Source organism: Delphinus delphis, chromosome 3 (genome assembly GCF_949987515.2).
Source record: "Delphinus delphis chromosome 3, mDelDel1.2, whole genome shotgun sequence".
NCBI classification, from domain to species: domain Eukaryota; kingdom Metazoa; phylum Chordata; class Mammalia; order Artiodactyla; family Delphinidae; genus Delphinus; species Delphinus delphis.
This window is the reverse complement of record NC_082685.1, coordinates 36668542-36685464: the sequence shown is the minus strand read 5'-3', so window position 1 is coordinate 36685464 and position 16923 is coordinate 36668542. Positions and strand designations below refer to the sequence as shown.

The window sequence follows — 16923 nt, the reverse complement described above, 5'->3', positions numbered from 1 at the left end:
ACAATTAAAAATGTTTTTAATCGTCTATCTACCTAATGAAGAGGGGCAAGTTTGACGAGAAGCAGTATATTTCCATGATAGTAAAGGAATTATTAGTCCAGGGGAAATAGTAATTACACTGGAGAATAACAGGACAACACCCTGACCTGAGGAAGGACTCAAGTGAACATTCACCAATGAGGGCACATGAAGATCACATGCCCACAGATATGGTGCCCTGAGCACACAACATTGTGTGTATAACCTGAGCCTCTCCTAAGCAAGTATCAGACAACCCTAAATTGAGAAATAGTCCCCATTACATATATTTTATATTATATTGCAACTAAATGCAATAATACATGATCTTTTACTGGACGAAAAAAGTTTTAAAGGACATTTCTGAGAAAATTGACAGAGTAATGAAATATGGGCTACAAAACAGATAAAAGTTCTCTTATCAATGTTTCCTGAATTTGAAAACTATATTGTGGTTATGTACGAGAATATCTTTGATCCTGGGAAATAAATACTCAAGTAAAATCAGTGCATCTAGATAAAGAGTTTGAGTTCTCTGCTTTGAAATTATTTCAAAATAAAGTTTAAAAATTATTTTTAAAAGTATAACCTTAAATTTAGCTTACACCTCAGTTCCATCAAAACTTTCAAGGAGGGACTTCTCTGGCGGTCCAGTGGTTAAGACTCCGGGCATCTATTGCAGGGAGCACGGGTTTGATCCCCGGTTGGGGAACTAAGATCCCACATGCTGTGGCATGGCCAAGAAAAAAAAAAAACTTTCAAGCAAAGAAAATATATAAAAAAGATTTGTTCTACTTAAGCATAAATGCCAGCAAACTCACCTGAAGTACCACTAAGCGCAAAATCTATTCAAATACAAGTATGCTAATTAGTCACATAGTATAAAACTAGGTCCCAACCCTAGGACCTAACTGCAGTAGGTGAGACCACAGTCACTGCCAAAAGAGGCTATAGACTAGAGGGAAAGAAAGCACTGAGGATTAGTGATTAGGCAATGAGCTTTGCAGGAAACTGACTACACCTGGAAGGGTCCAAGCACATTAAGCAAAACAGTAGAGGCAGAGAGTGGTTGCCCATTTCTGAATGTTGGTAACCAACTTAAGTTAGTTTAAAAAAGTGAAACACTGAGGTGCAGAAAAGCCAACAGGTGAAAAGATGCAGCGTAGGAATTACCAGTCAGCAAACAGCCCCCCTCCATAGGAGACAGGTAAGGATTCAGAGACTTAAACAAGCAATAAAATACAGATAACCACCTGGTGGAAAAAGAGGGCATGTTGGTGAGTGTATTAAGGGAGGGTTAGGTAAGAGTGTGATGGATGAAGAATACTAGTCTCAAAAATAAATAAATTAATAATGGTTCTGAGGAACCTAGGGGCAGGACAGGAGTGAAGAGGCAGACTTAGAGAATGGACTTGAGGATACAGGGAGGGGGAAGGGTAAGCTGGGACAAAGTGAGAGAGTGGCATGGACATATATACACTACCAAATGTAAAATAGATAGCTAGTGGGAAGCAGTTGCATAGCACAGGGAGATCAGCTCGGTGCTTTGTGACCACCTAGAGGGGTGGGATAGGGAGGGCGGGAGAGAAGGAGACGCAAGAGGGAGGGGATATGGGGATATATGTATAGCTGATTCACTTAGTTATAAAGCAGAAACTAACACACCATTGTAAAGCAATTATACTCCAATAAAGATGTTAAAAAAAAATACTAGTCTCTTAAAAAGACAAGACCAGTGAAGGCTTCTGATTAAATATAGTGATGGGACCAAAAGTGTACATCACTTTGTTAAAAAGTTTAGCTGTACTAGTCTGTTTCCACCATTTAATAAGTACAAAGAACACAAAAACATCTTCCTTTCCCTAACTTTGAAGTATGTCATTCTCAAATGTGAGCCCTTCTCAATTATGGTTTTTTTAATTTTTATTTATTTGGATGCATCGAGTATTAGGTGGCTCGTGGGATCTTTCGTTGTGGCGCGAGGGCTTCTCTAATTGTGGCGTGCAGGCTCCAGAGCACACGGGCTCAGTAGTTGGTGACCGGCAGGCTCTAGAGCGTGCGGGGCTTAGTTCGCATGCGAGGGCTTAGTTGCCCTGCGGCAATGTGGGATCTTAGTTCCCCGACCAGGCATCGAACCCTAGTCCCCTCCATTGGAAGTCGGATTCTTAACCACTGGACCACCAGGGAAGTCCCTCAATTATGATTTAGAAGCATGTAAGAAGCAGAGAGACTGTAAGGACTAAATTTCCCTAATGAGACTGTAACTTTCTCTTCATGACAAAGCCCATAATTTCCTCATAAGCCACCTGCCCCAAGGGGTATTGGGAAGAAAAGATTGAGACACATCCCCTACCATCCATCACAAAACTCCTAGTTATCTCATTCTCTCGTAAAATATGTCATCCTTCCTTATTAAAAGGGGAAAGTCATACTTCACCAGTATTACCTGAAGCTTCCACAGACTTTTTCAAGGTATTTTGAAGATGCAGATTATACTGTAGGCCACAATACATTTAGGTTGAGTGGCTATTCAAGCAAACCGATTTAAGTGACTATAATAGCTGCTGTCATCTTAGTGCTGCCACTTAGTAGCTACTTCATAGAAGTATTATTAGCCAACAACTATATAGCATTTACTATGTGCCAGGCACTATTCTAAATACGTACTTATTTGCATCAGTTGATTTAATCATCACAGTTTATAGCTGATGAAACTAAAGCACAGAGTGTAGTGGCCTTCCCAAGATCACACAGCTAGTGAGCAGTAGAGCCAGGACATGAACCCAGGCAGTCGGCCCAGTCAGGTTCTTAACCACTACTACTACTATTACTGCTTCCCTCACGTCAAGTTACTTAACGCCCCTCCCTCCACCTCCATGCCCCACTAAGGAAGTGGAGGAGCTGACAGGTACACATACTCTTTTCTGAACCCCATGGAGGTGAACAGGCTTCAGAATTCAGAATTTTCCCAGTTTTCAAAAGATAATAAGCACCCTATCATCAAGCATATTACTATTTCAGCAGTAAAATGAAATGAAAGAACATTCACGCTAAATGGGATAAATACATACAATATGCTCACATAATTTCAGTCAGGTTAGGGTCTGCCACCAAAAAATTAACAGGAAGTTCAGTTTTCAGAGCTTTTTGGATATTGGAATTGCAGTTAAGTAACTTGACAGAATTGTCAAGATTAACTTCAAGATTAATTAATATACATAACTGCTTACCATACAGCCTAGTACACAGTAAGTAGGCATGATACATGGTAATTATTATTAGAGTAAAATTAAAACATACTCAACTTTGTTAACTAAGTAGATGGATGGTGTTTTTAATTAAAAGCCCCAAGTATTACAAGGGCAATCTGCAGGGACTGTGGGTACCCAAATGGGTGAGGAGGGAGGGAGGATGACTTTATCAACATACAAACAAAACATCCACCAATTATGAACAAGAATGCCAGGAAGTATCTTTTAAAATTAACTGAGGGTGGGCTGCATAAAAGTCTTAAAAGAACATCTCTGTAACCATAAGAATTTACTCAATCTTTTAAAAAGTCTATGCAATCCCCTTTTACAAATATAGCTTTGCTTTTGGAGGGAGGGAAAAAAGAAGTTAAACCCGAATAATTCAGATTTTAAGCTCCCACTCACGTACCTTCAAACAATCCTCTAAAAACAACTTACCTGGATATTTTGGAAATAAAGATGGAAACAACTATAGAGAAAACACTGACGCTTCAGCCTTTTTAAAAGCAAAAATAGTCACAACATCTGTATGGTACTCATACTATTTAACTCCCTAACAGTAAATTCTTCTTTTAAAATAACCATCCAAGAAAATGATAATGACCACAAAGTGGCAAAATACTTTTAAGAGCAGACAGATGTTGACTTCACTTTTGTACAACATCACTTAGAGAAAGATACTTGACATTTTCCCAAGAAAATGAACACTGATATAAAAGAATCTTTTTAATTATTAACATAAATACTCATCACAGCTTTCAAACACTTGAAAAGAATTCCCTTGGTCCTGGCCCTAAGACACCAATAAGCAGTTTTACGTTCTCTCTGTTTCCATTATGATTTCTATGTACTTTTGATATTTCTTTTGTATTATGTCCAATAGAGTCTACCACACAGAGGTCTAAGTTATTTCTCAACAGATGGACTTTTTCTAAAAGGCAAATTATTCAGTTTATTTCACTATTTCTATTTTACCAAAAACAGGTTGTCCAACAACTTACTATATGTTAGTCTTTAAATTCTTTTCCAATTCAATCATCCAGCACTTAATGCTGATCTCGTGCTCAACAAAATTCAAATCTGACATTTTGTGATTCCTCCCATGATGAAGTGGACTCCACTGTTGCCAGGGCCAGGCCAACCAAGGCAAAACATTTAAGACCTAGGACCATATATGAAGAAGAAACCCCATTTTCAAAAATGCCTGAAGAATTCACTAAATTGAACTGAAGAGCAATTCTTATTTTAAAACCAAGCAGCTATTCCTGGTTGAGTGAGGAACAGAGCACTCTGCCATTTCTACCTACCAGGGTAACTCCCCACCAAAATCATAAGCTACATGGTAATGGCAAAATATAGAAATGTATTAGAACAGCGTTGTTATCAAACCTTAGAGAATTGTATATCATTCAGAAAAGCATCTTCAATTTCTCAGTGCTTTCCTATTCAAATCACAAAACGTAACTCTCACAAACTGCTGTGACTCCCAGCTGTTCATCTTATTCCATAAGCAAAAAGGCATCTTCGATACACCTACTAATATCTACCACTTATAGTTTTAGGCAATTTAATCTCTCTGAGCTTTCCTGTCTTTATCTGTGAAATGGGTATTAATAGAACTTACTTCATTCGATTTTCTAGAGTAAAATGAAACAATGTACACAAAGTGCACAGTGCCTAAAACAGGAGTGGGAAATACATAGTAGCTATTATTAATTACAAAGTAAAACTTGGCAACCTTCCTAGATGGTGGGAATAGGCAGAAAAGTGAAGTCAAATACTATAGAAGGTATGTGTTTTAAAAAGCTAAAAAAACATTATTCTGTTTTAAGGCCACTTGGTACAAAGGGAGAGAGACAAAAATTATGGACTACTTAAATTTCTAGCGGGCAGCCAGATTTAAGAAACAATTTGCAAGTCTAATTACCAGTTCTACAAAAAGTATCTGGATCTGCCACCCAAGTGGCCCATCCCCATATGTACTGCTTACTTTACAATTACATTCCAATCAAATTACCCAACAACTTAAAAAACAGGTTTAACAAATTTACGGTCCCATTATTTTGGCAAAACTATCCCCTAAAAGTCAGTTATCTCCAAATATGCTCTAAGAATCATCTGCATCGCAATCACCTTGTTAAAAACAAACTGGTAGAGTGGAGCTCAGAAATCTTAAGCACATTTGTTTTGAGAACAACTGCCCAAAAGATGTTTAGCCAAAACATTCTATATTAAATGCACCCAGAGTATAACTTAACCTCCACTTTCCTGCAAGATCTGCCACTATAGCAAGCTCTGTTCTGCTGGTGTGCCTGAATTAATATGGGAATTAAGGTAGAACAGGACGAATAAATATCAAGAAATAAGGATGCACTTCAGAGGCACAAATAACAACTAAGAACATCTTTCATTTTTAATCAATGTGAAATTAACTCAGCCGTAACAGAGAAGATGAACACATAATACACAAATTCTTTAATGGCCCCCCACAGAAAAACTGATCTTATGAAGATTAAACCTAGTTTCATCAGGAGCTTTGCTTTAAAACAGTACACTGTGAAGTATGGTCTTATTTACACATAAAAGGCTGAAAATTAACCTTATTAGATACCCAACTCCAATAAAACATGCCTGGAATAATTTGTGTGTAACACATCTAGTTACCTAGTTCATGAAATTTATTTAATACTGTGATGTTACACAGAGTCCTTACATTCAAACTAGACTTTTAATGTCCAACAACTAATCATTTCCAAAAAAAATAAATCACTGCAGTCCAACAAGTGATGAACAGCTCACTCTCAATACTGTATATACTAGTACAGCAGTAGGTGTCCTAAAGCTGCCTGGGTCAGAAGGTGATTAACACTTGTCTCAAAGCTATTTCACTGTGGAAACCCTTTATCAACACCTTGGGGTATAAGCAGAATAATCATCAAAAAATATTAAAAGTGTTTTAAATAGGTACAACTCAACACAATCATTCAAGCATACTACTTGAGGGCCTAAATTCTCAACCTGGACACTTAGTATAAGCTACTCATACCACTACTCACTGCTTCACCAGAATGGCTGTATATTTTTCCCACCAAAAGTAGGGCTATTGCACCATACGTTTCATGATCTCTGTAAAGAAAAAAAATCATTGTCTTGGTTTATATTTCCTTAAAAAAACAAGTAAATCTACAACTTGTCTTAAGAACTTAGTGAAATCTGAAGATTTCTAAAGAAATCACCTCAATTCTTTTTAATGCAACCCGCATACACACACAGAAAAGGCAGTATTTGTAAAAGATCAATTCTGAAATACAACCAGCTACAACCTTTAATAAGCATGTACCACAAAATTAAAATGCACAAGGGTTTTTAAGCATAAGCATTTACTTCATGATCCCTTAATTCGTATCACGTACCAAAAAAATGGAATCAGAAAGGTTTCTCAGGATTTCAAAGCAGCTTTATAACTTTAAAGATGTGGAGAACAGTAACAAACAGTTTAAATGATCCCTCTTGTAGGAAGCAACCACAGGTCCCATTAAATATGTCCCTTCAAGAATAGATTGAGAAGACTGAGAAACTACCATTCCAGAGGACTGGGCTGAAGGCTGGTTAAATTCTTCTAGGTTTGGAATTACTAAAGTTGGAGGTGTGTTTAAGGGATAGGCCTAGAAGTTTGCAGGCAGGCAAGAGATATCGTACCATTTCTACTGACCCAAAACAAGGCCCTTAGGGGACTACAGCTGTCCCTTCTGTTTGCTCTTGAGGGAAAAGGACTATTTTAAAAACGTTATGGAAATGCATCCAAGGGGATGCAATCGGAAAAAAATCCAGAATGTGGAAAATTCTACCAAAAAAAGTCTATGGAGGGCTTCCCTGGTGGTGCAGTGGTTGATAGTCCACCTGCCGATGCAGGGGACACGGGTTCGTGCCCCGGTCCGGGAGGATCCCACATGCCCGGGAGGATCCCACATGCCGTGGAGCGGCTGGGCCTGTAAGCCATGGCTGCTGAGCCTGTGCGTCAGGAGCACCGCAATGGGAGAGGCCACAGCAGTGAGAGGCCCGCATACCGCAAAAAAAAAAAAAAAAAAAGTCTATGGATTAACAAATCAACTGCAAGGAAATAAAAGTAATGGCAGGAGAACTACAGATGAAAAACTCAGGAAACTTCTCAAACAACTGCAATGTATAAACTTTACTTGATTTCTAATTTGAACAAAACTTAGATGTTGATTTTGAGACACTGCACATGATGATGTAAAGGAATTGTTCCTATTAATTTCAGTGTGACAACAGTAGTACAATTGAATTTTTAAAGTTCTTATCGTTTTACAGATCTCTACTGAAATACTTATGGTAAAATTATATGTTTAGGATTTGCTTCAAAATAATCCATTGGAGGTGGGCATACGATGAAACACATTTGGCTAACAGCTGATAAATGTCGAAGCAAGGGACATTCATTTACCATAATATATAATACATGGATGTTAATTTACCATAATAAGAAAATTAAACAAATATTGTGGTACAACCACTGATTATTCTGTCTAAAATAAGATAGTTTAGCAACCTGAAGGAATGCTTATTATATAATGCTAAATGAAGAAACAAATGTACCTATGTCAAAATTTCAAAAGCATAAGGTTAAGGAACAAAAGAGAATAGGAAGACCAAACTGAATTTGTGAGTTAGTTGATTATCTACTTTATCTACTAGTATTAGACTACTCTCATTAGACATTGCTAATGAATTCAGTAGGCAGGTAATTTAAACCACCTAAGAGAGCTGCGTATAAAACAATAGTGGAGAGGCCTAGAATAAACTAGAGAATGCAATGCATACCTCAACTTAAAAGCATTCAAATAAATACTCCACTACATAAAATCCATTTTTAACCAGATATTCAAATATCCTCATTTTTAGGGTGACCAAGTCATTTATTTGCCAAAGCAAGCTACTTTGAATGAAGAAAGGAGGTAAGAATCAAACCAGGATGGTACAGGAAAACCAGACCACCTGGTCACCCTATTCACTTTATCTATATAAACTGAGGCATTAAGTTTGTTTGCTTATTTGTGCTTAAAGTGAACTGCCTAAACTCAAAATGAATTAGCCTCATACACACTAGAGACTGAAGCCCAGCGAGGCACAGAGATTTGCTCAAAGTCATGGTGTTAATTGAAGAGGCAGGTGCTACAAGTCAGCACCCAGTACCCTGACACTGTCCAGATCAATCTACTATTTAGTACCATTTTCTTCTCTTTAGGTTTTGGTTTTCTTAAAATTACATGTGTCCTGCTCCTTTTTTCCACAAAAAGAGTCTCTTCAAAATGTGTTCATCAAATAATTCTAAAAATAAGGCAAAAAAATAATACAATAACAGGAAGGTGAAGAATGTCCAACAAATGCTTACAAAAGCAAACTCCTGATTAATCCACATGTATATGAAATCCTGTACTCTAAGATCAAACACTTTTTCTACATGCTGGACAACCCTAAGACATTTCTGTACCGTGCATGATGTCAGAATAAAAAAATTAATAAAAGCAGTAACTGGACCCTTGGAAGACCGGAGAAAAGCACACATACATTGATGCACCTAGTAGCCTCCCAAATGTTAATTCTTTCCTGATTATCTCACTGAAGAGGCAAGAACCAAGACCTCAGAGCCTACTACATTCCCAATAGACAGCTAAGGAAATGGGGAGTCTCCAGAGCAGCTTCTATGGCTATGAGCTGACTAAAGAATCTCTTTGGCTCCAACACCCATACACAACCTCTGTATTATCCCATATAGCTATTAACATCAAGATAAGCACTATATTTCAGAAATATGCAATTCTTTACTTACTGCTTAACAGGAAATCTGCCAGCCCAACTACCTTCCTAATATGAAATTAGAAAAAGCATAGACTTTAAAATCAGATCCAACTTACATCTGAGCCCTTACTTTGCCATTTACAAGCTAGCCAAACTGAAGGAACTTCAATTTCCTCCTATATAAATGAAAAATACCACCAGAATTATGGAGGTTAAAGCATGCGGTACAAAGCCTGGTACTTAACAGGCACTCAGTAGGAAGCTCTTGCTTTAATTTTTATTTTATATTGGAGTATAGTTGATATACAATATTGTGTTAGTTTCAGGTGTACAGCAAAGCGATTTAGTTATACATATACATATATCTATTCTTTTTCATATTCTTTTCCCATATAAGAGGAAGCTCTCGTTATTTCTACCTAATGGTTTCATTCAATGGCCAATTCAAATAGGATACAAACTATTTTTATTTTATTTTTTATTTATTTATTTTTTGGCTCTGTGCCGCCTTGAGGGGTCTTAGTTCCCCAACCAGGGATGGAACCTGGGTCCGGGCAGAGTACAGAGTGCTAACCACTGGACCGCCAGGGAATTCCTGATACAAACTATTTTTAAAGCAACTGATGACTACAGTCACGGTCTTGGTAAAGTCTGTAAAGAGTTATCTCCTGGATCATCGGTTAACCCCAAAACTGTGCATGAAAGTATGCAATCAACGTAAGCACAGATTACAAAATATATTGGCAGATCTATTTTTCCAAATTATATTAAATTATGAAAAAAAAGATACTCAACTAGTCAATCACTGGTCCAATAATAATTCCTTTAAGTGCTAAATTTTAAAAACACTGCTTTATTTCCTCAGCACTTCCACAATGTGTGTGACTCCCATATAAACTTCTAGAAGGCACAGACTGTGTCTCATACATATAATATTCAGAATAGCTAGGAGGGTGCCTTATACAGATGTGCTCAATCAATATTTGTTGAATGAAAAGTTGATATGGTTCCCTTAATGGCGTTTTAAAAAATACTTTAATGACAGGATCCTTTCACTTCAAAACATTAAATTGCAAAAGGTTCATAATAAGAACAGCACCCCCAACAAAAGAAGCTGCTGTTTATAAGCACTGTAGGTAAAACAGACCAAAACTCAAAAAACGAATGGCTTTCCCTATGAAAGAAAATTTTAAAAAACAAAACACCAAGACAATGAGCACCTCAAAAGAGGACAGCACTGTCCATTCCATTTCCAGAAACAACTTACCTTTTTGCACCTCCCTTTTGCAGATTTGAAATCCAGATTCTCACACAATCACTGGCCTTCGCTTCTGTTTGATTCAATAGCATACACACTACTGAACATACACATTCTCTCTCTTGCTATTATTAAATACATCAGTACTGGTCTTATTCTGCTTTATAATTCCGAAAAAAAAAAGTGCAAAAGTCCTAACCCAAAATTCTTTAAAGGAAAAAAAACTAATTAAAAAAATTTTTTTTGAGATTTAACAATGTTTGAAGTAACTGTAAAGGCTCCCATCTTTTCCCATACTTCAATTATGTATTTTAAATGGCTTTCTTCCCCAAATGAGAAGATTCTTGTGTCTTGATGGGAGGGCAAGCAGTTACAAGTAAAACGTACTAAAATAAGCCATTTCTCAACAGGTGAGAGACCATCAGAGTGTGTGCTGTTGCAGGAAACAGAATGGAGAGCCGTGAATGGGAGTCTCTGCACTTCATATCTGCAAAAGAAGAGAATAAAAAGGTTAACTTAACTCTAGACTTAGAACAGAGTATCTTCATCTGTTTAAAGCAATGCCCATAAACAATTTAAATTTAAAAATGAAAATGTGCTAAAACAAGAGGTTTGTGGGTGAACTCAACCATTTAAACTGTATCTACAGTTTTAGAAATCAGTATCTTGACACTTTTATACCACACCATCTTGATATTAAAGGTTTAATAAAAAATCCCATCTCTTCTTTAGACTTTTCTTAAAGTTATCATTAGCCAGTTAGCCAAATGTGCTAGGGGGAATTAGTTCTAACCATAAGAATAACAGTCGAAGAGCTGATTTTTAATAAACGTTCTTCCCTTTATAAGGAGCGGCAGTTAACCTTTTGGGAACCCCAATGCTCACACCCCTTTCTCCGACCTCATTAAAGTTAAAGGTTAATTTGAGAACAGCGCAATCTCCCGTACCCAGCACCGCGTTCTCTGCGAAAATCCTTCTGCGTTTTGCACTGACCCATCCGCCGCAGTGTGGGTGAGCCAGGGCCAGGTCACGGAAGGAGGCCGGGGTTGCCGGGGGGTGGGGGTGAGACCCGCGAGCCCGTCAAGCACCCGCGGCCCCCCCCCCACCCGGCGGCACACCTGCCTCGCAGGCGCCCACCTGGGGCAGGGACCGCCCTCTGACAGCCCCGCGCGCCTGCCCCACTCGGAACGCGCGCCACGCGCCACGCGGGACCCGAGGGCGGCGCAGGCAGCTGGGCGCCGGAGAGGCGAGAGCCCGGCGTGAAGGGGCCGCCCGGGCTCGCTCCCTCCCCGGGGACCGAGCGGACCGGGGCGTGCTGGGGGCGGGAGCGGTACCTTTTGGACAGATCCATGAGGACCCCGGAGAAAAGCTTCTCCCCGAGGCGGAACGACACGACGAGCGCGTCCTCAATGATGTGGTCCAGCGTGACCCGCACCTCCGAGCCGGGGATCAGTTGCGACACCGCGGAGTCCCCACCCGCCGGCGGCACGAGCGCCGGGGCTGAGGGCTGGGGCAGCGGCGGTTCCTGGCGCTCCTCGGGAGCCGCGGGCTCCTCGGGCGGCGATGCAGGGGAAGGTGAAAGGCCAGGCCCTTCCTGTGGCGCGGCTGCCGCCGGCTCCACCACCCGGGCGGGTAGCTTCTCCTCAGGCTGCAGCTCCGGCCCCGCCGCCTCCGGGCTGCGGGCTAGCTCCCCCGGCGGCGGTGGCGGCGGCGGCGGCGGGAACGGCGGCTCGTCGGCCTGAGGAGAGGACTGCTGCCCGTCGGCCTCGCCGTCCGGCACAGACGCTTCAGTGGCCGTGACCGGGAGGGGGTCAGTGCCGGCCTCGCTGCCGGGAATGGGCTCCATCTCCGGCTCGGCCTCGCCGGCGCCCCCCTCCCCGGGGGACGCTGCAGTCGCTGCCGCCTCTGCAGCTACGGCCGCCATTTTCTTCCTGGCTTCTCCCTCCTCCAACTCAGTCAGTCTACAGCGGCGGCGGCGGCAGCGCTGCTTGGTTCCCTGGGCCTTCCCCTCCCTCCAGCGAACAGTTTTGTCCCGCCCTTACCCCGATGCTTGTTATTGGCACCGCGCCATTGGTTCTGTCCTACAGCCCTCCCGCACTTGCAATATTCCATTGGCCAGGTGGGGACGTCTATCATCCAGTCAGTCCATCCCTCCCATACAGAGTAGGAACTTCTCATTGGCCGGACTAGTTGTCAAATGTCGAATCTTAGAGGAGGAGTGTGGGGCGGGCTCAAAGGGGGCGGGGGGAAGTCAAAAAGCGGAGCCTTATACTTATTGCCTCTTTCTATTGGATGGAAGAGAAAATGTAGTCTTATGGTTGGCCTATGCTCCTGCCCATTATCAGCCAGGGTTTCAGAGGTGGGATAAAGGAGGGAATCACGTGGCGTGCCTGTTCTTTCAAAGGCTACGGAGGGGAGGAGTAACGAGGTAATGAGGGAGGGGAACCGCTTCCCAAGAATCTCTGCGCAGAGGTCCTTAGAATAAATGTTATTTCTGGGCGCGTACCTGCTTGTAGCCGCGTGTAGGCACGACAGGCTTCTTTGGGAAGGACAACTAAAGTTTGAAGATAATTCTACAAACAGTTTTTGAGCTCCTCCTATGCTAGGCACTGTGCTAGGTGCTGGGGATAGAATGATGTGCAAGACGTTCTCCATAACCTCATGGCAGCCACTTCAGCTCCCACACAAGGGGTGTTTCCTTGAGTTCTCTCCACTTTCTAGGAACAATGTACCTACTTATTTCAAAGTAGGAAAATGCTAATGAAAACAGGAAGGATACCATGCACACTGGATTAAGCTGATGAATGTTCCAGAGAGCAGTACAGAGGCACTGCTGAACTTCCAAGTGAACACCAATTTTCAACCCAAATTCACTGGAAAGTGGTCGCACCTGGTTACTTGCTTCAGCCTTTATCTTTCCTTGCCGCTAGTATGCCACAGGTGCAAAAAGCCTCTGCATCGTCCTAATGCCTCTACTTCTCTATTCCCACTTTAAGTTTCTTGATTTGTTTTGTCTGGAAGAATCTGCTGAACCAGTTTCTTTCAAAAGACTCAGAGTGAGCCTTTTCTCCAGAAGAGATTGTAAGCACTGAGAATGCGTGCAGGAGCGAGGAGAGAAAAGTCGCCAACATGAGGGGGAGTAAAAAATGAAATTCTAAAGACTAATTACAGCCAACATTTATTGGGCACCCCCTATGTGCCAAGCACTAGTACAAACATTTAGTATAACACCTCATTTAATCCTTACAATACTACTATAAGGCAGGTACTATTATACCCATCTTATAAATAAAGAAATTGAGGCCCATAAAGGGTGCTGAAGGTCACTCAGTAAATTGCACAGTCAGAATTCCAGTTTTGTTTTTGTTTTTTTTTGGGGGGGAGATAAATTAGGAGATTGGGATTAACAGATACACACTAGTATATATAAAATAGATAAACAGCAAGGACCTATTGTATAGCACAGGGAACTATACTCAATATCTTGTAATAACCTATAATGGAAAAGAATCTGAAAAAGAACATATATATATATATATATATATATCTGAATCACTTTGCTATACACCTATAACTAACACATTATAAATCAACTATACTTCAATTAAAAAACTAAAATAGCAAAAAGAAAAGAAATTCCAGTTTTACATTGAAAGGACTGAAAATGGGAAAAAGTAACTATTACCATATGCTCTATTTCAAGCCCTGGGGCTCTTGGGAAAGGCACGTAGGAAATCCCAGTCAGGGCAGGATCAGCATCTGCAAAGTAACAGAAGGAAATAAATTTACTGAGTGTCCACTCTGTACCAGAGATCTTCCCATAAGCTCTCATTTAAAATCCTGTGAGTTAAGTCTTCTCCCTCTTTTACAAGTGAGGAAACTGATCCTTAGCCAGGTTAAAGGTCTTCTTGCCAGTCACACAGATAGCTAGCAGCAGATCCTATAGAACCCAGGTCTTTCCAAGTACATGATTGTTTCACTCATTCACTGAACAAATAATTTATCCCCTGCAGGCTAGATGCCTGCAGAAAACAGCCATGGATCCCCCCTTACAGAGTTTTTGCCATGATCAATTTTCTATATTTCAACATAATTAATTAAACATAACACATAGTCCTATGAAACGTGTAGACCCATACTGAGTTCCCACATTGTATAGTATCCCACATGGAGAAAAATACAGTTCAGGTCCTACAACCTGATTACCTCTTGCAGTAATTCATTGCAAGACGCTGCAGTAAATCATTTAAATTAAGGATTTATAGCAGATGGTGGCATATCAAGTCACCCTTCTAAATCACCATTTTCAGCCTGCAACTCAAGATCTTCTACTGGCTCCCTATGTGCACATCAAGTGTATCCTCTTCTGCTTGTCATTCAAGGCCCTCTCTGTTCCTACTTTATCTTTCAAGGTCTGTTCTCTACTATTCTTCAAGCTTTCTAATACTGGGAAGATCTTTCATCGATTTATTCCACAGATAAATATTCAAGGCCTACTATATGTCAGTTACTGGGCTAGGCAGTTAGAAGCCATGCAGAAAGAACATGAAAGCCTCCTTGGAGTTATTTTTCTAGTTAGGGAGCTAGAAAATAAGCAGTGAATAAATAACATGATTCACAGATTATGAGCAATGCCATAAAAGAAATCAACAGGGTGAGGTGATAGGGAATAGCTGGGGGAGGGGCAGAGAGTGTCTCGTTCAGATAAGGTGATCAGAAAAGACCTCTCTGAAGACAAGATATTTTAACTAAAATGCAAAGGATAAGAAGGAGCCAGCTGGGCTTCCCTGGTGGCACAGTGGTTGAGAATCTGCCTGCCAATGCAGGGGACACGGGTTCGGGCCCTGGTCTGGGAGGATCCCACATGCCGCGGAGCAACTGGGCCCATAAGCCACAACTACTGAGCCTGCGCGTCTGGAGCTTGTGCTCCGCAACAGGAGAAGCTGCAATAGTGAGAGGCCCGCGCACCGCGATGAAGAGTGGCCCCCGCTTGCCACAACTGGAGAAAACCTCACACAGAAACGAAGACCCAACACAGCCATAAATAAATAAATAAATAATTAAAAAAAAAAAAAAAGGAGCCAGCTATTGACATTGTTGAATGAACACTTGGGTTAAAAGGAGCAGCAGTTGCTAAAGTCCTGTGGCAAAAGAGGGCTTGGCTTACTCCAGAAACAGGAAGAGACCAATGTGGTTGAGGAGGCATAAGCAAGAAGATAAGTAGCTGAGATAAGGTTGGAAAGGAAGACAGGAGTCAAATCATATTTTATGCACTGCAAATACAAAAATGAGATTCTGCCCTTGGAGGGTTCCATATATACTGGGACCCCAGCTTTTACATGTGCTGTTGTATCCTAGTCTCCCCTGCCTTCTGTCTCCTCCTGGCATAGGATCAGCATAGAAGAGGCCCTTGGTATTTGTGGAATGGATAGCCACATGATATTTGGTGCTGAATGGATAGAGGTTTTCATGAATGATTGGAAGGTTGGATGATGTCTTAGTCCATTCATACTGCTAGAACAAAATGCCACAGACTGAGTGTCTTATAAACAACAGAAATTTATTTCTTACAGCTCTGGAGCCTGAAAATACAAGATCAGGGTGCCAGCACAGTCAGGTGAGGGCCCTCTTCCAGGCTGCAGAATTCTTATTGTATGTTCATTGGCAGAAGGAGGCAAGGGCGCTCTCTTGGACCTCTTTTTTTTTTTTTGCGGTACGCAGGCCTCTCACTGTTGTGGTCTCTCCCGTTGCGGAGCACAGGCTCCGGATGCACAGGCTCAGCGGCCATGACTCACGGCCCCAGCCGGTCCGCGGCATGTGGGATCTGCCCGGACTGGGGCACAAACCTGTGTCCCCTGCATCGGCAGGCGGACTCTCAACCACTGCGCCACCAGGGAAGCCCATCTTGGGCCTCTTTTGTAAGTGCATTCGTCTCTTTCATAAAGGCCCTGTCCTCATGACCTAATCACCTCCCAAAAGCCCCACCTCCTAATAAGCACCTGGATGGTTAAGAGTTCAGCAAATGAATTTTGGAGGGACACAAACATTCAGACTGTAACAGATGAACAGCTGGTTGATTGGACAAATCGTTGAATAGATGGATGGATGGGTGGATGGAGGGGTGGATAGATGAATGGCAGGGATAAGGAATCCAGCTGACTACCCAAGTGCATCCTCACTCTCACAAGCCGACTTTGATCTCTGAGCTCTGTGCATACTACAGGTTGGTGGCTAAAAACTCAGAAAGTAGAACGAATGAACCTGTATATGACTCCTCAGTTGGGCTCTGACTAGCGTATGATCTGGGCATAATCTTAGGCAAGTTGCTTAACTTCATTTATAAAATGTCTTAATAATAACTACCTTCCAGGACTTCCCTGGTGGCACAGTGGTTAAGAATCCGCCTGCCAATGCAGGCCCACACAGGTTCAAGCCCTGGTCCGGGAAGATCCCACATGCCACAGAGCAAGTAAGCCTGTGTGCAACAACTAGTAAGCCTGCGCTCTAGAGCCCGTGAGCCACAACTATTGAGCCCGCGTGCCACAGCTACTGAAGCCCGCACACCTAGAGCCTGTG

The 16923-nt window shown here is 41.6% G+C and overlaps 1 protein-coding gene across 5 annotated transcripts in view; it reads right to left on the bottom strand.

The window, feature by feature from the left end:
• Positions 1-12311, bottom strand: part of PWWP2A (PWWP domain containing 2A) — a 34041-nt gene extending 21730 nt beyond the window's left edge. For all 5 annotated transcript variants that reach the window (XM_060008433.1, XM_060008434.1, XM_060008435.1 and 2 more), the window contains exon 1: positions 11682-12311. In XM_060008433.1, the coding sequence (XP_059864416.1) occupies positions 11682-12271 (590 nt within the window). In that variant the 5' untranslated portion in view covers positions 12272-12311. The remainder of the gene's footprint in view (positions 1-11681) is intronic.
• Positions 12312-16923: the final 4612 nt, after the last annotated feature.